We start from the raw sequence: 25,503 nt of genomic DNA, 5'->3' as shown, positions 1-25,503 counted from the left end.
TATTTCTTTTCTAAGCGCTGCACTTGATCGACCAATCACAACCGGATGCTTGGTCATCGCATTTTGAGCGTCTAGGTGCCCTCTGCAGGACGATTTCATTTTGAGCGTCTAGGTGCCCTCTGCAGGACGATTTCGGTTGTACTATAGAACTAATTAAAAGCACTGTGAACGTGCAACGAAATTATTTTTAGGCACACGATTGGGTGTCATGGCGTCCTCCTGTTCGCAAGCTCTCAGGCATCATGCCTGTAAGAGTAGCAAAATATTGCGCATCCATCTGCAGAAGTCATGGACTAATAGGTAAGATAAATGTAAAAAAAAATATATATATATATATCAGGGCCTTTTTGGTCATTTTTTTTCTTGTAATCTCTACGTTTTTATATAAATGACTGTTTGTCTCTAGGTCATTTCAAGGGGCTGTATCTGTCATATCGTATCTGCGAATTATTATCATCTTATCCGCTTTTATTAAACATGGTATTTATGTTGTTTATTTATAGAAGTTTTGCAGCGTATCAACAACCTGATGTTTCTTCACAAGGTTAGACGATTAGTTTCTGTCTCTTTGAAATAAAAGTTACAGCAATGTGTTTTCAGAAATATCTATCTTTTAATCAAGTGTGTTTGTTTGTTTGTTTGTTTTAGAGGAAATAGTCATTCCAAAGAAAAAAACATGGTATGTAATATTCAGAAATGACCACACTAATGAAACCACTAATCAATTCACCTAAACTGATTTCTATTTTTAAGTTTGTAATAATGAGTAGTAATAATGAGTAATGAGTAATTACCTTCTTTATCAGGAGCAAAGAGGCTGTCTTGCAGGCACTGGCTTCCACTGTGAAAAGGGTATGTTAATCTGGTAATGCTAATATTCATTTTAAAAGCACAATGTCATGTAATGTCAATCGAATATTGTTATTGTGTGTCTGTGTGTTCAAGGATCCAACTGCATCAGATTACAGACTCCAGGATGATTCATTTCTCACTCCAAAAACAGCATCAGATTTTGTAAGTAACTTCATAATCGAACTTGCTACTGAACATGTTTAGTTCACACAATTAGACTAACAATTATTATTATTATTATTATTATTCAGGGTTTCTGCAGGTTTTAAGTCTTAAGCCTCATTAATAAGTGCATAATTTATAGGCTGATTTTGAACACGGCCGAAACAGTATTTTATGATGAAGCAAATCATAATGCTTATTTTCTTATTCATAAATTGTTTGAATAAGATAGTATGAATTCATATGAATTAGCCACTAATTCAGAACGTTACAAATTGCCGCAAGATCGTTTTGCAGAAGTAGCGCATGCTTAGCTCACAGGCATTTGGCTTTCACACCGACTGCATTTGCAGCATGTAGCTGATTATCGGCTGTTGCCTAGAACAATCTATCTCTGTCTATTCTATCTAGTTATAAAAAGTGTGTATTTTTCATCACGTTTGAATTATAAGGTTCTATCCACCATTTTTGTCAAAATTGAGTTATTGACATATTTTTATTAAATGACAACTTGTATACATTATGGGATTTTTTTATAAGTTGTTTACATTTTAAGAGTTTTTATTAAAAAAACAAAAACAAATGTTACACACATACTGTTTGCTATATGGAAGGTACAAACTTTGAAGATCAATATCTCAAAATCATTTAGAACGCAGACAGAACCTTATAATTCCAAGGAGACGATATACAGTTGAAGTCAGAATTATTAGCCCCCTGTTTATTTTTTCCCATTTTTCTTTTAACACAAAGCAGATTTTTTTAACACATTTCTAAACATAATAGTTTTATTAACTAATTTTTAACTGTTTTATTTTATCTTTGCCATGATGACAGTAAATAATATTTTACTAGATATTTTTCAGGACACTTCTATACAGCTTAAAGTGACATTTAAAGGCTTAACTAGATTAATTAGGTTAACTAGGCAGGTTAGAGTAATTAGGCAAGTTATTGTGTAATGATAGTTTGTTCTGTAGACTATCGATAAACAAATTAGCTTGAAGGGGCTAATAATTTTGTTCCTAAAATGGTGTTTAAAAAATTAAAAACTGGTTTTATTCTTGCCAAAATAAAACAAATAAGACTTTCTCTAGAAGAAAAAATATCATCAAACATACTGTGAAAATGTATTTGCTCTGTTAAACATCATTTGGGAAATATTTAAAAAATAGAAAAAAATTCAAAGGGGGCTAATAATTCGGACTTCAACTGTATTTATTTACTCACTTATTATTTTCACTTTTCATCTGCACCAAGGCCTACAGCAACTTCCTTCCATGCTTTTTTTCTTAACCTGTAACTTTTTATGTTACTAATTTTATAGATCATAAATAACTGAATGCTTCTCAAGCTCTATGAGAATGGCATACATGTATTTTCAGGTGCACTCAAAAGACAGTCACCTGTAATATAAGCCTATAGTATAATAATATTTACACAATATATTTAAATAATGATATTTTTAAATAATCAAAATAGTCTGCCACCAAATATTTGTTGCATTTTGTTTATCGTTTAGGTTAATTTGATTGACCATATAAAAAAATGCATATTATCGATGGATTTATTGGGTTAAAAAAATTGCTATTTTTTTACTCTACTTAGTCCCCATATCCAGAAGTGAAAACTATGGAAGCCTGTTCCTGCAAGTGAATAAAAAAAAAAGATTAGGAAGTCAGAATTCCGAGTTATAAAGTTAGAATGCTGAGTAATAAAGTTGCAATTTCGAGTTAAGTCAGAATTCTGAGTTATAAAGTCGCAAATTTGAGTTAAGTCAGAATTGCAAATTAAAAAGGAGTTATGCTGACTTACCTTAAATTGAGTGTTAAAGACGCATGCACATTAGCCCATAGTCACAACAAAAACCCTATATCTGACTTTTTATTGTTTATCACGCTTTCAAAAGGGAAATATATAGGGTTGCTGAACTAGGCTTTAAATAACAATTATAAAGCATTAAATAGAGCACCTGAAACTTTTAGCTGTAAGTTGTGTAATTCCTCAAAGTCTAAAATTAAGATTTCTATATTATTGATCTATTATATGTGTAACAGTGATTTGATTTACATTTTGTTGCAGCTGTTATTTGTTTCATATTGTAAGAGGGCCCTCATGTGGTGTACGTGGAAGCTGCAGACATATACATAGACATTATATTGGGCTTAAAGAAAAAGGGCTGTATTAGTTCACATTTGTTCAGTAAAAGTGTCAACCAAATACTGTGTCCTCCTCGTCTTAATTGGGGAACCTGGGCTGTGAAACCATACTAGATCACAAGCTGAGAACCTAAAGAAAGAGTCTTTAACACTCCATTTATGGCCAGTCGCCATAACAGGAAACTCCTTTATAACTCGCAATTCTGACTTTATAACTCTCAATTCTGTCTTTATAACTCGCAATTCTGACTTAACTCGCAATTCTGACTATATAACTCGCAATTCTGACTTAATAACTCGCAATGTTGATTTAACTCGCAATTCTGACTTTATAACTCGCAATTATGACTTTATAACTCGCAATTATGACTTAATAACTCGCAATTCTGACTTAACTCCAATTCTGACTTTATAACTGGGAATTCTGACTTTATAGCTCACAATTCTGACTATGTTACTCGCAATTCTGACTTAACTCGCAATTAATACTTAATAACTCGCAATTCTGACTTAACTCAGAATTCTGACTTAACAACTCGCAATTCTAACTTTATAACTCGAAATTCTGAGTTTAGACCGGGTTTGTTTTGGTCTAATGAAAATCTATTATAGATTCTCAAAATAGCAACGTGCCAGCAGTGCACCTCAGAGCGCCTACCTTTTTAGACCAGAACGCCTATGGGCGCACATTTGAGCGCAAATGCATTTGCTATTTAAACAACGTGGTGCAAAACAGCAAAACGACACTTGCGTCAAGCTGAAACTAGTAAAATAACACTTGCACCGCGCTAGAGATCTGCGCGGGACTAAATTTTGAATCCCGCTCCCGCCCGCACCCACCAGGTTTTAGCCGGAACCCGACCGCTCCCGCTTATATTAAGCACTTGATGTCCCGCTGCCCGACCCGCCCCGTTTTCTATCCGCCGCGCCCGATCCTGCTAAAGAGCGGGGGGAGAACAAAACCGAAAAATCACCCAGTTATACAGTCCAGACAGCCTATAACAAGCTGTCTGTATAAACACACACACAGACAAAGCTTTCTCTCATTCGCGCGCGCGCGCGCCGTCTAACACACACTCATAAGCACCAAGCACAAACACAGGCAATGAGGCAAAGCGCGCACGCACACACACACACACACACACACATCCACCCCCCACCCCCCCCCCCCCCCCCATTCGCGCATACATACATACACACACACTGCAACAAACAAGCTAAACACAGCATCGCGCTATTTCATTTACACACATACATACGCGTGCTCACTCAGGACTCGGGAGCGATATTGCTAGACAGCCCGCTCACGTCCCAAATTAAACCCGTTACCGACCGCTCCCGTGATTTTTTCGGAAATTTATACCCGCGCCGTAGAAATCTGGTCGGTTCCCGCGGCTGGAATGCAGACCTCTACACTGCGCCTTGCGACGCATTGCGCCTGGTGTATGATAGGGCCCAATAACTCCAATTCTGACTTTATAACTCGCAATTCTGACTTACCTCGCATTTCTGACTTAATAACTCAGAATTCTGACTTAATTACTCGCAATTCTAACTTTATTACTCGAAATTCTGACTTTATTACTCGCAATTCTGACTATATAACTCCCAATTCTTACTATATAACTCCCAATTCTGACTATACAACTCGCAATTCTGACTTAACTCACAATTCTGACTTAACTCACAATTCTGACTTAATAACTCGCAATTCTAACTTTATAACTCGGAATTCTGACTTAATTACTTGCAATTCTGCTTATATAACTTGCAATTCTGACTATACAACTCACAATTCTGACTTAACTTGCAGTTCTGACTTTATAACTCGGAATTCTGACTTAATAACTCGCAATTCTGACTATATAACTCACAATTCTGAAGTAACTTGCAATTTTGACTTAATAACTAGCAATTCCGACTTAATATCTCCAATTCTGACTTAATAACTCGCAATTCTAACTTTATAACTCGGAATTGTGACTTAATAACTCAAAATTCTGACTTAATAACTCGGAATTCTGACTTAATAACTCGGAATTCTGACTTAATAACTCGGAATTCTGACTTAATAACTCGCAATTCTGACTCTATAACTAGCAATTCTGACATAATAACTCAGAATTCTGACTTAATAACTCACAATTCTGACTTAATAACTCGCAATTCTGACTTAGTAATTTGCAATTCTGACTTAATATCCAATTCTGACTTTATAACTTGCAATTTTGACTTAACACGCTATTCTGACTTATCTCAGAATTCTGACTTAATAACTCGCAATTCAGACTTAACTCGCAATTCTGACTTTGTTACTTAGAATTGCGACTGTATTTAGTTTATTTAGTTGCGGGAATAGGCATGTGTTAAACCCATTGTTGCAATGTGTTAAATAAATAATTTTATAATTTGTTATTGACTTATTCTGAAACTTTAATATTAATTTGTGCAATCGCAATGCCTTGATTTTAGTAAGGTTAGGTCACAGTCATAGCCATAAATGCAATGGTACTAATAATTGGCATAATTTATTCCAGTATTTCAGTTTCCAGCCTTGGTTTCTTCTGTTTCGGTTTTGGCCAAGAATTTTCATTTCGGTCCTTCCCTAATTTCATTATACGGTTTACAACAGTTGTGTACATTTATTAGCTTTTTTATTTATTTGGTACTTATTGAAACAATGATTGTGTGTGTGTATTCCTTTGTGTGTGTGTGTGTGTGTGTGTGTGTGTGTGTGTGTGTGTGTGTGTGTGTGTGTGTGTTTGTGTGTATTTTATATGTACTGCAAGATGTAATAGCGTACACAGAGATGTGCATTACACGAAAACAAACACTGACGACTTTATTTCTCCTACACAGAAACTATTTTGCCGCTCCCAGGAGTCAGGCAGAAATGCAGCCAAATATTTTATCAATAAGTACCCAAAATACTTTGAGAAAGACTACGCACAGCCTCATATTCCTGTGAGTTTTTTTCCCTTTTAGTTTGCTTAAAAGGGCTCATGTTTGTGCATGTTAAATAATATTTTTTTTTTCTTCTCTTGGAAGTGTTTAATGCCAGAGACTCTGGATGCTCAGTTAGAGGATGTGTCTGAAGCGGCTCTCAAAGAAAGAATTCAGCTGAGGAAAGTCAAAGCTGCTGTGGATTTATATGACCAACTGCTGCAGGCTGGTGAGAACATGCAGGATCAAGATGTTCTGTGTGATATATGGCAGATGTGTGTTTGGTTTAACAGTGTCACTGGATTATTGATGGTGTGTATTGTGCAGGCACATCAGTGTCTTTGGACTTGACCAATGATCTGTTAGATCTGATCTGTTTATATGGAGAAGCTGATCCTGTGCAGGAGACTTTTGAAGCGGAACAGCGGAGCGAGGAAATGGTAAGGAGCATAACATCATAAGTTGATCTGTTGCATTGGTGACAAAATTGTTAATCACATTGTGCAGAGTAGGGCCTTTTGTTGCTTTTCTGTTTTCTAAAATGCATTTTAATTGTTAATATAAATTTTAATTATCATAACTCTTGTGCATTTATTTAATAGCATGAAACTTGTTCAACTTAACAGCAATTTATTAGCAAATGAATATAAATGAATTTGTACTACTAATACTATCCCTCCCTTTTTATTGATTTAAATAGTCAAAAAACATACATTCATTAATCAACATAACTAACAACACAACATAAATATAAACAGTGCTTTAACATTGTGTACATATAAACAAAGACAAAACAACAACAAAAAATGAAGACAACATCAATACAATACAAGCAAAGCCTGACAGTATTAGCATAATTTTGTCCACTTACAGTTATATTTAGCAGTGAACTTGGACCTGAAACCTTTTAAATCGAGTCTTATTTTTTCCAAACTAAGGAAATGCAACACATCATTGGCCCACTGTTAAAAAGAAGGGGTGAAATGATTGCTACCAATTGATTACAACCAAGTGTCTTGCCAAAAGAGAAGTAAAGACAATGCAGTCCAATTCACTTTTTGACAAATTGTTATTTTCATATACAATACCAAAGACAGCAGTTATTTGCACAAACATCTTTACAAAGTATTCTGGAGTAAGATAAAAAAAAAAAAAACATTTGATCAAAATACAGATAATCTGGGACAGAACCAAAACATATGGCCTAATGTAACAGGGGACTTTATGCATACAGATAGGGTCAACAGAGGAATACATCCTTGCCAGCTTGGCCTTGGAAAGATGAAGTCTACTAAGAATATTCTTATTAGTAATACTACTACTTTTGCTTGTTTTTTTTTTTCTTCAAATTTCCATGAAAATTATTTAAATCAAAACAGGAAAGAACAACCGTGTGCAGTTATGTGGAATTAGCCTATAAAATACAATTTCATTATTAATGTTGTTGTTATTACTATGTTGTAAAATACTATCAATCTGTTAAATACTGTACTATTTTAAGCATATAATATTGGATAATTGTAACACATTTCTGCCACAATTCTTCAAAATGTATTATAGTAATCAACCAAAATTTTATTTGGATGGATTGTTGTTAAAACGATTAAGTTTCTGTGTGATTTGATGAGTGTTTCTCTTAAATAAATTGAGGCAACATACCCATAAAAAGACTCTCTCATGGAGCTCTGATGCCTGTTGTACAAAAGTAGTCAAACAAACCCTGGCTTGCAGAGTAAGGTTTTAGTTGACAAAACCCAAACAAATCCTTTGATTAAGAAGGTTAAATGAAATCCCTGAGTATGTTATTCCTGAAATGTGTTAAACATGGATTTCCATTTTGGAATGAGAGGTATGTCAAACCTGAAAGAGTTTTTGAAATGGACTTGACTTATCCTGCTTTCTCAGGTTTTACATACGGAAAACCTAAGTGTTAACAGATTACATAGTTTTCACATTGACTCTTCTTCAAATTGGGCTCTTGGTTAAATGGATTCACAACTCTTGATATAAACGTTCCCTGTAAACTTGGCGTTTAATTTAGAGTTTGTGATTAACTCTGCAGCTGAAGATCCATCAAGATGCAGCATGAGAGCATCAGTTTGATTATTTCTTCAACGCAAGGCAATTCACTTTTATGTTATATCAGCATGTTTTACTATGTTATATATTTTATGTTATATCAGAATATCAGAGATATTGATATCAGAATAAAATAATGAATTTCAATACAGGAAGAAATCAACACTGGCATACTTAAATTTGAGAAGGAAACTTAAAGCAAATATTATTATATCAATGCAAATAAGTCAAACTGATTTTAATAATGTAGGTTCATTAATCTAAATAATGAACAGCAAGATAAGCTTTGTGGCTGTTATTTTCCACAGAGCTGGTTAAGTTTGGCTTTTCAGGTTGACCTTGTAGCTTAAGTTACCAAGGCAATGAAACCCGAATCAAATGAATCAAAGCATCTTCTTGAGTCCAAGCATCGGAGTTTGCTAAAAATGGACTGGCTTTGTGCAACAGGCCTCTGAAGATGAAGATCAGTTGTTGTTCATTTTTAAATGTTATGCCTTTCACCCCTTTACCCATGGTAAAACCCCAGGAAGACATCCAGGATGAAACACAAACTAAAAAAGGAAGATCACCCAAGGCTTCTGATTTGCTGAAGACTTCATGGAAGTAAGTGATAACAGAGGGTGGAAGATGAAACTTCCAAGTTAAACCTGATCAACAATTTAAAAAATTAAATACATTTTTCAGGAAACGGTAATATATTCAGATGCTTCATGGTTTTAACAATATTAACAAGAACTGTTTTGAACATTTATACTTAGTTTTTTAAAAATGATAAAGATGTGTATTTATAATATTAAAATCGAAACCTTATTTTAAACAGTAATGTTTTGAATTTGACTACTTCTAACACTTTTGATGCCTATAATGTGTTTTCATCAGTTGAATGTGATCATGTTGAGCATTAAAAAAAATCTGTTATTTATTTATTTTTTTTCAGAGAGAATAATAACGCTGAGAGAATTTTTGGGCTACTGTCAGAGCCGAACACGCGTTCATACAGCGCTCTTATCCGAGGCATGGTGAAGGTAACACACAAGGGAATTTGTGCTTGTTAAGTTTAATAGGTTTAGTTTAAATCCAGAATGGGACTAAAAGTGGGACTGTGTTTGATTTCTTAGCATGCTGCTTACACCCAAGCATTTAGCACCTACACTGACCTGCTCAACAACCGACTTAAAGGTGAATATGCAAATACATTTACAGTTTATAAGATTTTATGGATCAGTAAAAAGTAACAAACACACACACTTGTTTGCCCTTCTTCTGCTTCTTCTTCTTCAATAGCTGATGTCCACATCTTCAATGCCCTGCTCGCAGCCGTCCCTGCAGTCCGGCCAAAGTACAATGAAAAATGGGAACTGATACTGGTATGTAAGTTAGATTTAGTTATGAGGTCGCTTACTTAAAGGGTTACTTTATCCAAAAATGAAATATTAATTACTCATCCTCATGTTGTTCCAATTTTCTAACACCTTTATTGATCCTCAGAACATAAATTACGATAATTTTTTTATAAAATACAAAAGCTCCCTCATTCTCCTCAGACACCAATAGACCCCTTTTACAATGACCTCATTTCATTTATCCGCTTCTCCGCTACAAATACAGCTGCAGTCACAGACTAACCGTGTCTGTAGTAAATATACAGCTGACTGGTTGAGTTCTCAATGGGAAGTTCTGCGTAGGTGGAAGTAATGATACACTGTGTGGCGTCATGTGAAAAGGGTCTACAGCCCCAAAATGTTAAAACTCCAGAAAAGAAACCAAAAATATTTCCATTTAACTTCATAATATAAAGTTCCAAAAGCACTCATTTAAAAAAGTCTGTAATATGCTTTTGTTCATATAACAGAAATGAATAGTAATTAATAACATAAATACAGTTTTTGGGTGAACTAATACTTTAAATAGTTTCTTTACATAATCTCAGTGTGTGTGCTTGTGTTTGTTCTGAAGGATCTTTTAAAGCAGATGGCAGAGCAAAAGGTCAAGCCGAATCTTCTGACGTTGAATGCCATCCTGAAGTCTTTAAGACGCTGTGGTGCGCTGGGAAGATCACAGGCCTTTCCTGTGATCAGTGAGATGAAAGTTCTGTCTATCGGTGTGTTGTGGGATTGTTTTTTCCCAGTGTTATCTGTGTTATCTGCTTATTCACTTTAATATATATTTTGCTATTTAATGTTTTGGTCCTTTTTGTTTTAGAGCCCAGTCTGGCTTCTTACAATCACCTGCTCGCCATATTTTATAGATCAGGTACTATATAAAATGGCTCAATCTTTTATGAAATCAGAGGAATATGTGGTCATACATTTCCCATCATGCTTTGCAGGTGCCCAGGTTCAGACTCCAACTGATGTTTTAGTGGAAGTGATGAATGAGGTGTCGGGAAAGAGCTTTACTCCACAGGACCCTGATGATGGTATGTGCTTTTGTTTTTCTATTCACTTAATTAGAATGATTCACATATTTTTGGTTGAACTATCCCTTAAAGACCCAATGCTTGAACAAACTGTTGCCGACAGATTTTTACTGGTTTTACGTAAACTTTTTTTTAGATGACCTTTAAAACAAATGGCAGAAATTTTAAAGTCGCATAATATGGGCAGCAATTGATGACTTTAAAAGTGCCTTGAGACAACAGTAACTAAATAAATAGTTAACTGACTTTAGCATTGCTTTTGTTTTTCCAGCTCAGTTCTTCACCACTGCTATGCGGGTTGTAAGTAAACAAGCGTCAATAAATGCTGGTATGTTAGTTTTGATCTTGTTCGTATAATGTGTGACCCTGTTTGGCATCTCTATCTACAGTGTCTTGACACTAAAGACATGGAGCAGGCCTACAGGGTTCATGAGCTGCTGGGGGTCGGAGACAACTGGAGATTTATGGGAAGTGATTTCCAGCAGAGCATCTACTAGTGAGTAAATAGAGAGCGAGCTGATAGGAAACTTGTTTAGCAGAAGCATTATTTTTAGATGGATGATAAAAATTGTATAATTTTTCAAACAGTGTTACATGTTTTGTGATGTTTAAAGGGATGCTGTATAATTTAGGTTAGACAAATGTAATGTGTGCGACAGATCAAGAATGAGGCAGGAATCAATTATGAATTTAAGCTTTTTTTACTCAATGGATTAAACAAATGATGTAACAATAATAAATGGAGAAAAAAAAATAAACATTTACAATATTCTCTTAAATGAAAACAATGATTGTAAGCCAAGTCAAAGAAATTAACAAAACAATCCCTAAGTGTAACATCTAAACTAGGTGACAAAAATAATTAATGAAAATGAAACCGATCTACAAAACTCAAAATTACACAGGGCAAAACACTCAAACTAATCTAAAAAAATATATCTAAAATAAAACAAACCTTACAAGAATGCTCCGTTTAGAATCACACAACCACCATCAAAGCATTTACTTAAAGTGGCTCAAATCCAGCCCACATAGGGTATCGAATGATGGCACTTGGGCAGGCCACTCCTGTTTGCCAGATCTGGGCCACAATTAAGTCATAGCAATAATAATAATAATAATTCCTTACATTTATATAGTGCTTTTCTGGGCACTTAAAGCGATATCACATATCAGCCAGAATTCAACCAAATGAACAAGAACTGACCCTATTCTAGGCCACAGTTTGCTTTTATTCTGGCCCAGATCCGGCCCACACTAGACACTTACATCTGGACCACATACTGAATGAAATGGTAGCTCTAGGATGGTCCTCTTCTGTCTGTCAGATCTGGGTCGCAAAAAAGCCAAAGCAATATCACATAGTAGCCAGAATTCAATTAAATGAACCAGAACTAACCCTCTTCTAGGCCACAGTTTGCTTTTATTCTGGCCCAGATCTGGCCTATTACTTCTAATAATGGATTAAACATGGTAAACATCAGTGAATTATATTATTTCATCACAGGTTGTGCCTCACTTCATTTTGCTTGCTGTAATGAACAAACTTTTTTAGCAAAGTTCTTAAAAGTTAGAGCAGCCCAAAATAAAATTTATATTAAGAGGTTCAGGGCTATAAGCCCAACTAAAGTGAACACTTTTCTCCATGATGGTGACTTTAGTCTATGTGGTCCACATATGTTTTAAGATAACTGGGCCACATTTGCAATATCTACTCTGGGCTGCTTTAGGCTCACAGCCACATTAGCCAGAGCTAACTGTGCCAAAAATTTGCCAAAAGTAGTCTGTTTTGTTTTAGGATAACTGGGCCCCATTTGCTATATCTTCTCTGGGCCACTATAGGCTAACGGCTGCATTAACCAGAGGTTACTGTGCTGAATATTCACCAATAGTGGCCCACATACGTTTTAAAATAACTGGGCCACATTTGCCTTATTTTCTCTGGGCCACATTTGGCTCACAGCTGCAATAGCCAGAGCTTACTGTGCCAAATATTTGCCAAAAGTGGCCCACATATGTCTTAAGATAACTGGGCTACATTTGCACCTACAAGTGTGAGCCACTTTAGGTTAACACCTAGATTACCCTTACATGACAATGTCACTAATTTGTCAACTATGGCCCACATTTGTCCTCTGTCATTTGGGCCAAATTTATAATTTTCCACATGGGCTCACATTCAGATTACATTTTGCCATGAGTGCCAAATCTTTGCCTTAAATGGTCCATTTATAAATTTGAATCTTTGGCTTCCCTTTGCCCTTGTATAGGTGGGCCACTTTAGGCTCACATTTATTTTGTCTGGGCTGAAGAAATACCATCATTGCTGCATAACTGCCTAAAGTTGCCCACATTCGTATTCGTATTTGTGAAGGTACGCCAAGGCAGAGCGCACACTACACACCTGTCTGTTGGATCTTTAAATCCTCATTGCTCGTTCTGGGATTGGTGGAACTGGCACTGTCATAATGATGATCAACTCTTAACGGAACCAATAAGAAACCTAAGAGTAGAGTAAGAAGCGGTGAGGAAAATAAATACACAAAAAAACTAAAATTGAACATTACAAACAGTGATTGACTCAAGTCAATGACTGCAAAACTGTAATGTGAACAGTTATATTTTCATAATATTCCCATTTAAAATTTAATAGGCCAATATGGGTAATATTAATGCACATTATCATTGTGCCTGCTTCAGCAATGCAACAGCAGTAAAGTTTCTTGATTATTACACCAGAATGAAAGAATACCAACTTTCCATTTTCTGATTGTCTGTAGTACACAGTGTAACTACAGAAGATTCAAATTTTTAAACGGGAAATTATTGAAACTATATTTTTTAAATTGAGGGAGATACTACTGATCTGATGCAAGTCAAAAATAATGCTAATCTTATCTAGAAGTGTTTCTGCCACATTCTGAGATCATCTGAATATATAAAAAAATGGTAGAACATATCCAAGGCCATGCCCAGATCTTTTGTGCAGCATGGAGATCGGTCTGGATGCAGACTTGATGCAGTTGCAAAGTGAACAGTATGCAATGCTTTTAATGCACACACATAACCCTGCCTCTAACCTATTGGAAAAAAATGAGATGAGAACCCAGTCAAGGAGACTCGAACAAGCAATACATTTCTTTATAGAGACATATTGGTTAGTCTGCAGTCACACATCGTCTTTAAGAAGTCCATGCGTCTGCAAGAGCCTCCAGGAGTCTCCTACAATTCTGTAGTCTGCAGCAAGTCTGAAATCAGGTCTGAATTGAGACGAAGATGTCCTGTCTAAAATGTGTTTTTAGGAGGTGGGGAGTGGCTAGGTGGAGATGGCTATACAAAGCATGTAAATCAAATAAGTAGGTAGGTGAAAAAAACATGCCAAGCCACTGACCACACAAGTTTATCAACAAAAGGGTTTCTTTGGCCTGAAAGTATCACACAAAGGAGGGTGTCCGCGAGGTCTTAAAGTAATAAAAGTTGATAAATCGATGTAGAGAAATTTAATGTCCTTTAAGTATTAAAAAGTTTTAAATGCTAATTTGGTATTAGATTTTATATCATTTTTGAGTATGCAATGTATGGTTGTATGCTATAGTTTGCCTGAATTAAATCTACAAATATCAGGATGCTGTGTAGTTTTAGATTCGTTTCTTACTTTTTTAAATGTAGTTTATTAATGTGAATTTGAAATTCACAAACTTCATAAAAAAATTATCACGTCTTTAATATTACAGGAAATTTTTCCTTACCAGATTTGTTTTACTAAAGTCACACTACTAATTGAAGGAACTTTTGTAGTGTGCAGGCAGTACCACCACACACCAAATAAATGAATACATGACCAGTAAACTATACTAGTTTATTCTTAAAGTCTACCTTCAACAATTTTAAAGTACAGGTCATAAAAATATATCAGATTTCAGTTTTTGATATTCCCGTTGTTTGGTATTCTCTGTGTGCTTAGTTTGTAACGCGTCTAAAACAATATGGTCCAATCCCAATTCTACCCCTTAGCCCTTCCACTTACCCCCTACCACTTATTTTGCTCATTCCCGTGAAGGGGTAGGGGTGTCCAAGTTCTCTTTAGCTTGAGGGCGTAGGACTAAAGGGAAGGGGTAGATACCCGGAAGTAAGGAGATCCACAAATTTGAATTTCTTGTTATTATTACAACAAACAAACATATGTTTTATATATTCATAACCGTGTTTGTGTTTTAACGTCATACTTTTAAAAAACTATTTAACTTAAAAACTTAAAAAAAAAAACTTTAAATTTATAATCTATAAATCTATAATCCATAATCATAACTCCTGTATAGCAGTCCCACAACATTCTGACACTCGATGACACTCAAATCCCCTGTCAGAAAAGTTTAGTGGCTGAGAGTTACCTTTTTACAGTGTCTGCTATGATGTTAATGTTGTTTGTGGTGCGTTTACATAGATGAATATGGCCACTGTGTAAATGCACAGGACAGTTACGATTCTATTGCCACATTAGATTGTTATGATATATGCTGATGATTTCCTGAAGATAAATACCAAAAATAAAGCAATTGGAATAACTACAGCAGTCGCCATCGTCAATCTCATATGAAGCAAGAGATTGCGATGACATATGATGACATGTGTAGGTGCTGTAATGCTATCCCATTTCTTTGGGGTAAATTTTGGAGCCCTTCTCATTCACACTTTGTTTCAAGGGGAAGCGGTAGGGGTACAAAAATAGAATTAGGATTGGGCCTAAATTTACCTAGAATCAACAGCCACCTTAGCTAGCATAGTAGAATAGAAATAGCAAAGATTTTTTTTCTCTCTACTATTTCAAGGTAAGCCAGACAAATATTTCCAAACTGGCTGGATATATGAGTTGCTTTTGTTTTATACAACACTTTAAACTTTACTTTTTTTTTTTTTAGCTCCTTTTCATGTCTGTTTAATAATGTTTGTGTTACTCAGTTTACTCTGTACACACTGTCTGTCAATCAATTCAGAAGTTCTGCAGATGCGCAATGAAGCAAATAAGGTGGTGCTTGTGTTCACGGGTGCCCACTCTTCCTGTTCGGCACTCATTATTTAAGCTTTATGATGTTTTTTTTGACATTTGTAATAAGGTTAACAAAGGGTACAACACATGTTTTTCCTTCATTTGTTGGGGGATACTCTGGTCTGAATCCCCCTACCTTTAATGGTTTAATAGATCACTCAAGTTGCTCTGTTACTTAAATGCTGTTACAGGTAGGGTTTTGACCAGCTTTTGCATGAAATTGTACATCATTAGAATGGAAGCATAACATTGTTTATATTATATTATGAAAATATTTGCAAAAGAGGCAGACATGTAAAGGGTAATCAGTTGCATTTATTCATTCATTCCTATTTCCAAAATAAATAAATAAATAAAATGCAGTGTTCCCTAACTAAATCATTGACAATTCTGACTATTTTGTTGATCTCTCTTTATTCTTTTTTTCTGTTTCAGTGCATGGTTCTTCAGTCTGCTTTGTATGATGGAGAACATTGATGTGGTGATGAAGTGGTACAGAGATCTTGTTCCTTCAGTGAGTGAAAAATAGTCATACACTGCTTCATGTGAACTGTGATGAAATGTATTAGGATTATTTACATCTGGCCACTTTGTGTGCTTCTATGATCGGAGAAATATTTGTTTGTGGGAAAGTAGGAGGAGCCACTTCACTCTGAATTGCATTCAAGATTGCAACATGATCTTATAAACCTTTTTAGGAAGTGATGTGAAACTCATTACACCTACAACAAAACATGTTTAAGTGGCCTGGGGCCTGTTTCAGAAAGGAGGTTAAGTGAAAACTCAGAGTATTTTAACCCTGAAATGAGAGAAACTCTGGGTTTTCCATTTCAAAATGGCAGGTTTGTCAAACTCGAGAAAGCAGGGTGAGTCAAGCCTGTTTCTGAAAGAGAGGTAATTTTAACTCAGAGTCAGTTACTGTGGTAACTTACTCTGTGAACCTAACCTGGTCAGGAACAGGTTTTATTCTCAACTTCTCTAAAAGTTTCTGTTGGTCTCCTCCCCTTTTTTAAAGACGAAGCGGTATTTCTCGCCTTAGCCTTACGTTTCCACCCACCTATTTTGATGCTCATTTTAGATATGTGCATAAAAACGATTGATGGAAACATCATGTTGCACTTAACTTTTGAAAATATGCATAAAAAACCTGCAAAATTGAGCAGGATAAACTTTTATTCGATAGAAAATATGCACATAAACTACGATGAAAACACTTGCTGAACAAATTACAGTATGTACATTAAAAAAAGGTCTTTATATGATGATGGAAATGTGTATGAATGGACAAACCAGCAGGCTGAGCACACTGTAACACGTCTTAAATGTTGTTTTAGTCATTCTAAAATGCCTTAACTGTTTCAGTATTAGTGTATATAATTAGGCTACCTCCGAGCATCTGGAGCGTATCAAGAGTCTCCGCGTCTCATGGCTTCAAACGCCCCCACGTGTTCATTGTCTTCTAAGGCGCAAGTACATTTAGGCTATTAAATAAATAATTGACGCAGCTTCTTCTACCAGAGTAAATTCTGTTTTTACTGTTGATATTTGGCGTCAGTTAATCAGGAAGTGACGATTTTGTTCTCTTTGACTCGTTGGATGGCAACGCTGCTTTATTCGCATCTTTTATACAATATTCCAGTTTTGCACATACATTTATGTAATATATTTGGATGGAAACATAGATATTACCTACCTTTTGTCGCACACAGAACAATAAATAATTAGCTTAAATTTATTGACCTTAGACATGTACTGTAACTAGATTAATGGGATTATTATTCTTTCTAAAAATTATTTTAGTACTGCTTACCTTCTAAATGTTAAATCAAACTCTATCACTTGATCAAGAAAAAAAGGCAGACACGCGTGCACTGTTAAATCTATTAAAACTGATAACCATAAATACAAGTTTAGAAAAAATGTATAAACATCACACATTACATTATTTTATTATACTTAAATATATTTAAATATTTTAAATGTAAAATTATGCATTAACTTAAGCAGCTGTTTTCCCAGGCTGTCTCCGTTTCATTGATGGCTGCTTCTTTTTAAAAGTATATACACTCATATTTGCTATAACGTTGCATGATCACATCAAGTTCAGCTGGAGAAAGAAATGGTGATCTCTTTTTTTTAGGATGTTGCCATGGTCACTCGTAATATCTGCGCTCCATTGATAATCCCTTTTTATAGTCACGGTGTGCGCGCTTAACTCTGAGTTGGTCTACTCAAAGTTGAATGACTTAACTCAGATCCGCTATTCTGAAACCGAAAACTCTGAGTTTTTAATCTCTCGGTAAATCAACTCAGAGTTCAAGTTTAAACTCTGAATTGTTTGAACCTCCTTACTGAAACAGGCTCCAGGTGTAAATGGAACGTTAACAAACCAATGATGTACGTTTACATTTATTTATTTAGCAGAGGCTTTTATCCAAAAGAAGCACTTTAAGTCAAAAGAGAGTAGTATTATATAGGTGACTTGATAAATGACTGTAGTTTAGCAGGTATTTTTTGAACAAAAAATGTGTGTAAAAGTGTTTGCCTCCTTAGGTTTTTGCATGTTTGTCACACTTTTTCATGTTTCCTATCATTAAACAAATGTAAATATTCGAGAAAGATGTCTAGCTTTTGAGGATCTTTTGGTCTACTTTGTCAGACAGGTCCTATTTAAGGGATTTTCTTAATTGTGTACAGGTGTGGCAGTAATCATGCATGGGTGTGGCTAGATAAATTAAACTCAGGTGTGATAAACCAGAATTAATGTGTATTAACTGGGGGGCAAATACTTTTTTCGCACAAGGCTTTTCCTTTAATAACAAAAACCTCCATTTCAAAACTGCATGACATGTTTACTTATGTTGTCTTTGACTAATAATATACATTTGTTTGTTGATCTGAAACATTAAAGTGTGGCAAACCTGCAAAAAAAAAAAAGAAGTCCGTAAGAGGGAAACACTTTTTTAGAGAGGAAAGGATGTTTTTTGTACAAGTGGTTTGCTTAGCCCACTCATCTGCATGAAGCGCACTCAGAATGCACATTGTTTTCCTAAAAAGATTAAATCTTTCTAAGAAAGTGTTTGGTGCATATAGAGAGGAAGTGTGTCTACAGTAAAAATGCATGAAAAGACAAGTGTAAATAGAGCCACTGATGTATGATCTGGCTTGCAGGTTTACTATCCCAGCTCTAATGCCATGTCCGATCTCCTGCGAGCACTTGATACAGACAGCAGATTAGACCTCATCCCAAAAATATGGAAAGGTGATGTATTAATTCGTATTTATTTGACATATTTGCTAGTGAGTGTTAAGATGCACTCAAATTTTTTATTCTATATGTGTTTTTTTTTTTGTGTGTTTTTTTGTGACCCTTGTTTTTTTGAAGAGTTATTTTGGTGCTTGATTGAATGACGATCATTTATTTTTGGCAATGCATTCAGATGCAAGACTCAAATTTTATTAATAATTTCCCGTTCCACAGATATGAAACAGTTGGGTCATGGCAATAGACAGCAGCTGGTGGAGGAAGTGCTGACACTGATGGCAAGAGAGAAGCATTGTCCGGAGGTATTACATTAGGCTAAATTCAACTGGAGGATTATATTTTTCACATGATCAGCATTGGCGGATACACTCAACTTCAACACATGTTGCTTCTCTTTATTGTTGGATAATGAAGCCTATTTATTTTTAGTTAAAGTGCCCAATTATTTAAGTTCCTAATTTTTTTATACGTTTATATTTATCCAAGGGCAAACAGCATTAACATTTTTATTTTCTTGAATCAACCATTTCACCACCTCATTACTAGGGCCAGGCGGAATCTGCGGACGTTTTTTGCTATTTCTGCAGAAAATTTTGGTAAAAATCTGCGGACTTCTGCGGAATTATTTTGGAGGTATCATAACTAAAACCTTAATATATAAAATCAGAAATAATATCTTTTTAACTTTTATTTAATGTTTAAAATGCAAATCCAATTAGATTCACTTTATTTGGTAAATAAAGCAAGTTTGTCATATAATATATCTAGTAAAAGACAGAAAATAATACTGTACACACTGTATTGGACATAAATCAGATGAACATTTTCACATTAGTCAATAATATTACTGAAATTAATAAAAAAAACTGATTAAATATAGATTTACACACATTTATTCAAGTTAATAAACAGAATTAATGATAAAAAAATCTGCGGAATTCTGCATGCGCAGATTCCGGGTGGGCCTACTCATTACATAAATTTGTGCACTTATAATAAAGAAAATTGAACTTTAAGAGGTTACTTTTACAGTTCCAAAGATTATAATGAGAATTTTGGTGAAAATGCAAAAAAACTACAGTTTTGTCTTGACAAGGATTTCTTAACAGCACAAACAATGTTTGAAGGCGAGTAAAAACAGATGTTCATGTTCAGCCATTTTGGAAATCTGTCACAGTTCAATCAATTGGTTTGAAGAATATATAATAGAAGAAGCTTCTATTGTTGATGACTTCATTCACAATTTCTTTCTTTCTTTTAAGAATCAGTTTTAATCTAATCTAGAATTACATCTGCATTATATATTCTGATATACTAAACATGCTCCACAAGCTGAAATATAGCTTTTTTTCTTCTTTGTAAAGCTGCTTTAACACAGTACAATGATGATCTCTTACAATGATGCCTCTTACCTATTATATGCATCTTACCCATAGTAAGTACAGTCATATTGGAGTAATATAAACACAATAAGTCTTTTTTGTAATTCCTGATGTTAAGATAGCATCCAAATCTCTCCCATTTTGAGGCCCACCATGTGATGTAGGAGTGCAGTTTTTAAAACATTGCATTTTAATTGTCTTTAACACCATTGCTGCATGTCCGTACAATTATAAAAGACGTTTCAATCCCGGTTTGTGGACGTAAAATCAGGTTTATTTTGTACAATAACATAACGGATCTCCATACAGGAGTGAATATTAATGTGTATCCTGTCACATTTACCATGCAAAAACAATGCAAAGTTAAATATGCATGGTGTGTGTGTGTGTGTGTGTGAACTTTGTAAATGCATTGTGTGCGAGTCAGTGTCATCAACTCTTTAACTCCACATCAAATACATCAAATAATCATTGGTAAAGTTCTTACTGTAGTATTTCTCACAAACGTTACGTGAGATCTGCTTCCTTCATGTCTGTCACTGTGCTGTTCATCTGATGCCGGAGACTTGAGGCACACTCTGACAAGCACGTAGGAACAGTGGGCGGGGAGAACTAGCATTAAAACCACAGGCAACAAAAACCGTTACAGAAAATTCTAATATTCTGAAAGCTATAATAAATAGTCTGATGGGTGTTTTGAGCTGAAACTTTACAGACAAATTCTGGAGACACAAAAGACTTCTCTTAAATCTTGAAAAGGGGGTAAAATAGGTGAAAGTAATTGATGACTCTTTATATAAATTGTCTTATTTTCACACTTTGTATGCATCTCTAATGCACATTTGTGTTTCTGTCCAGGTCCAGGAGTCATTTGCTGATTGTGCGCTGGACATAATGAAAATGTATGACACAAATGAGAGAGGCAAGGTCATAATGAGCTGGACGGCCAGTTCTCTCAGTGACGTCACCACTATTCTACTAGCCGCTAACAGGAGACAAGAAGCCTGGTAAGCTCCTATATGGACAGCTGTAATGTCATCAAGATCTACAGTAATTGAGTTCAGCGCATCACTCATGAGGTTTTCTTCTTTAGGGAAATGCTGAAACTCTTCAGAACCCACAACAGAGTTCCCAGGTAAGAGAACAGGATCACAGTATTTTGAGCTGGGATTTTTGATAGCATTTCTTGGCTTGTTACAGTTTTGTATGGCCTCGCACACGTAATGCACAATTATGTAGTGCGTTAACTTTAAATTAGCTCAAAATGGAATATAAAAGAATTTACAGCGGCTTCAAAAGAATCAACTCTTTTAAACTGAACAAATGAATCCTCCAACACTTGTTTAAACAGACAGTACTGTTGACTCTAAAATAAATGTATTGCTATTTGAAATAAAGAAAAAAAAAAACACTAAAGAAACAAAAGAATTTTATGAAGTAGTCAGAACTGCTCTCGCAAAATGGAAAAAGAATTAGAATCGTAATACGTTGTTTTAGGGTTTAAGGTTTTTAGGAGTGCCATAGAATGCATTGATACAATATGTTAAATTGTTCTCTGATATCTGCATAGTCGGTATGTGGCTTAAGTGCAAAAATTCTCCAAAAACCATTTACAAGTCTATTTAGAACTTTGGCATTTTACCCTTGGAGGGAAAGGTCTGATATTACCATATTTAGAAGGGTCGTGAATATCTGCTGCTTTGACATTTTGACGCAAACACACACAAAGCATAATGTACTCTGAACTGTACAAAATAACCCTATTTCAGTTGCGTAAAATTATATTAACAAATTGAGAAGATTCCTCATTAAACATTTTTATCTGATGTGGTGAAAAGGTTTATTTTAGCTAGAAGGAGTTAGTGAGCTATCTTTATGTCAGCAGAGTAATCTAGTTTCTTTGAGTCGTGTTTTGGGTGAAATGCAGGCTAAATTACAATTATAATCCACAAAAGGGACCTACAAAGATGTTTTGATGTTTTAATTTTGTATGTTTAGCCTAAATGAAAACACAGGCAAGAATAAATATTAACCTCCATAAACAGATGAGTTTAGTGAAATGTATTGCTGTCCTCTAGAAAAACCACAGTAAGAGCTGAGTGATATGAGACAATGCATAAATGTGCATGAAATACCTCTATTCAGCAGATTATATGTGTATGTTGCCACATTACAACCATACATGGAAGATTTCATAAAATACACATTAAACTAGCAAAAGATACATTTATTTAATTTTTTAAAATTTATTAATTATATTTAATTTTCATTATTAATTTATTACCCTGTTATCCTATACTTTGCATTACATAGTGTACAAAATATGTATACTACAAGCTTCGATAAACTTAAAAAAATGGAAAACGTATTGTAATCTTACTAGGAAATATTGTGGCCAATCAAAATGCAGCCTAAAGTACGCATATTAAATATTCCCATAGGGATTGTCAGCTTGTTTTGTTATGATTAGCCTGTTTTCCTCTAGGACAGGGCTGGCCAACCCTGTTCCTGGAGAGCCACCTTCCTGCAGATTTCAGTTGCAACCCATATCAAACACACCTGCCTGTAATTACACGTGGTGTTCAGGTCCTAATTAATTGGTTCAGGTGTGTTTGTTATGGGTAGCAACTAAAATCTGCAGGTAGGTGGCTCTCCAGGAACAGGGTTGGCCACCCCTGCTCTAGGATGTTCCACTTTTGGGATTTACATGAGGCCAAGTTATATCGATGTACTGAACTCTTGTTATTCAAGTATGCCTTGTTCTATACCTAGATTCATAAGTGATTGTAAACCTTCCACTCATCATTGCACATTGTATAAAAGAGAAGCTTGGTCTTCTCATTCGACAAGGAGAAAAAAGCTTTTGCAAGCTTGTTTACAAGTCCATCATGGGGAAGTTGCCTTCACATCTCTGCTCTCTTATACAACAGGAAACTTTAGAGAAATATTTTCCTAGTTTTCAGAATTTTATACTCCCTCTGTTCTTTTTGTTTAAACTGAATTGGATTAGAAAGCTTTTATGTATGCTGCTCTGTCTGGTTGGAATGAAATTGGTGTCTTTGGATAATTTTAAAACAATCATTCAGCAAAGGGAAGGTGATTGTGTAACTTAAAAGTTACTTAATGTGTAGATGTCATATAAAGCAGTGTTTCCCAACACAGTTCCCGAAGGCACACCAACAGTACACATTTCCATACACTCTTCCTAATAAAAAAACACCTGAATCAACTCAGCAGGACATTAGAAGAGACTCCAAAACCTGAAATGAATGGGTCAGATAAACAAGACATACAAATGTGTACTCTTAATGTGCCACCAGGAACAGGGTTAGGAAACATTGCTAAAAAGTCAGAAAACTCAGTCTTGCTGTTCATTTTGGCAAGGACACTCGTATAGAATAGTCCTTTTGGTTAAATAAAATGTTTAAATATTCAGATTTCATTCTAAGGCACCTTTTAGATACCCAGATAGATGTTTTTGTAGCAGTGATTGTTGAATAAATAAGTGTTTTGTTGACATGTGGTTTGTCTGACTAACCGGAGTTGTGTTGTGGTGTCTAAAGTGCAGAGCTGCTGAATCAGTTCATGACGTGTGTGAAGGAGGCTGGTCAAGTCTTTCAGGCAGTGGAGCTGGTGCAGATCTCTGCCGCCTTCTGTTTGTCGGAGACCCCCAAACTCCTCCAGAGGGTCCAGCAGGAGTTTGAGCTCTCGGAGGAACACAAGTAAATGCTGCTTTTATAGAATTGTCAGTTCAACAAGGAAAGTGAAGAATAAAATTGATAGTCTGTTTCTCATTTGTTTTTCAGGAACATTCTATCTGATCTGGAGATTCAGACCTTTAATGGTGATTAAATGTTGAAGCTGAGAAATATCCTGATGCGTGGATGATTCCTCTTCATTATGGTTATCGCTGAAAATATGGAGAAATGTCAGTGTATGATGAACAGTTGTGTAATGAACTGATGCCAGGCTTCATTCAGATGAAAACTATTAATATTTGCTCTTAAGGATATTAAAACGGAGTCTGGTTCTGCTTCTCGAACTTTGTTTTGTTGATTTTCATCAAAATGCACATGGTTGGTCTTTCTCTTCAATTTTTTTGGCTCATTTTTCCCAAGTAAAAAAGTTCCATTCAGCTGATCTCGGTCTGGCAGGAGCACACTTAGCATAGCATGAATCATCGAATTGAATTAGACCATTAGCATCTTGCTCAAAATGACAGAGTTTCAATCATTTTCCTATTAGTTACATTTCGTTACCATTAGAAAAAGGAAAGTTGCTATTTTCAAGACCAAAATAGTTCATATGGCTTGTATAGTTCCTAGCCACATTGGCCTACAAAATAGTGACTGTCTTATCACATGTAACTACAGAAGTAAAGCTTTAAATAGGAAAATTGTCAAGTCTTTTTTTGAATTTGGTAAAAAAAAAAGTGAGATGTTAATGGTCTAATCTAATTCAATGATTAATACTAAGCTAAAAGTGCTCCCTCCAAACATGGAGATGGGCTGAATTGATTTAAGAATTGTAAAACTCAACTGTTTAACTTTAAAGGGGACTCAAAATGAGCCGATTTCAAAATAAATGTAATGTTTCTTTAATGAACAGTGCTTATTTATAACATCAGTATTTTAAACGTGATTCTTCCTAAGTAATAGATCTTTAAAAAACTAATGTGATGGGGGAATATGCGCAGCTGTAAGTAAATTATGTAAGTAAACAAATTTGCCCTAAATTTATTCTTATTTCAACCACTTTAAATCATCACAAGCCATAATCATTGATTAGAATTTGAAAAATCTGGCGCATGTTCACATTAAGGTAGGTTTCTCTGCAAATTTTATAAATCATACCCCATAGCTGTTATACAAAGGGGAGAAAAGCTCATACTACTCTTGAAGAAATGTAGTACCCACTTCGATTTTTGTCTAGGTAATCAGTATTAACGTTTAAGTGAATAATTTGACAGCACACTTTCTGTAGGCGCACGGTCACATTACACTTGTATTTTAAAATACCGCCATTTAAATAATTGAATGAAAAATATTTACCTACACCATTTAACAACTTATAAATCTATCAAAACTTAACTATAGTGTCTAAACGTAACTTTACCCCAACTCAACAGCAACAAGTGTTTCTTGTTTTTGTTTGTAATAAAACAGTCACAAAGTATTTTGTCCCTAACAATAAAT

The 25,503-nt window shown here is 35.1% G+C and overlaps 1 protein-coding gene across 1 annotated transcript; it reads left to right on the top strand.

Moving 5' to 3' along the window:
* The first annotated feature begins 184 nt into the window (after positions 1-184).
* On the top strand, positions 185-24,350 carry ptcd3 (pentatricopeptide repeat domain 3). The gene is given in 24 exon segments (NM_001037372.2): positions 185-300; positions 504-544; positions 649-679; positions 807-852; positions 946-1,014; positions 6,033-6,137; positions 6,222-6,345; positions 6,444-6,556; positions 8,722-8,798; positions 9,133-9,220; positions 9,314-9,374; positions 9,480-9,562; positions 10,152-10,296; positions 10,398-10,448; positions 10,525-10,614; positions 10,886-10,914; positions 11,004-11,110; positions 16,097-16,175; positions 18,833-18,923; positions 19,143-19,228; positions 21,167-21,315; positions 21,402-21,443; positions 23,872-24,030; positions 24,115-24,350. Coding segments are annotated over 24 exon segments (2,004 nt in total). The 5' UTR covers positions 185-208; the 3' UTR covers positions 24,161-24,350.
* The last annotated feature ends 1,153 nt before the right edge of the window (positions 24,351-25,503 follow it).

The sequence above is a fragment of the Danio rerio genome, chromosome 14 (assembly GCF_049306965.1).
Source record: "Danio rerio strain Tuebingen ecotype United States chromosome 14, GRCz12tu, whole genome shotgun sequence".
In the NCBI taxonomy this organism is placed as follows: Eukaryota; Metazoa; Chordata; class Actinopteri; order Cypriniformes; family Danionidae; genus Danio; species Danio rerio.
Note: the sequence above shows the minus strand (reverse complement) of the source record. Positions and strands in the feature narration are given on the sequence as shown.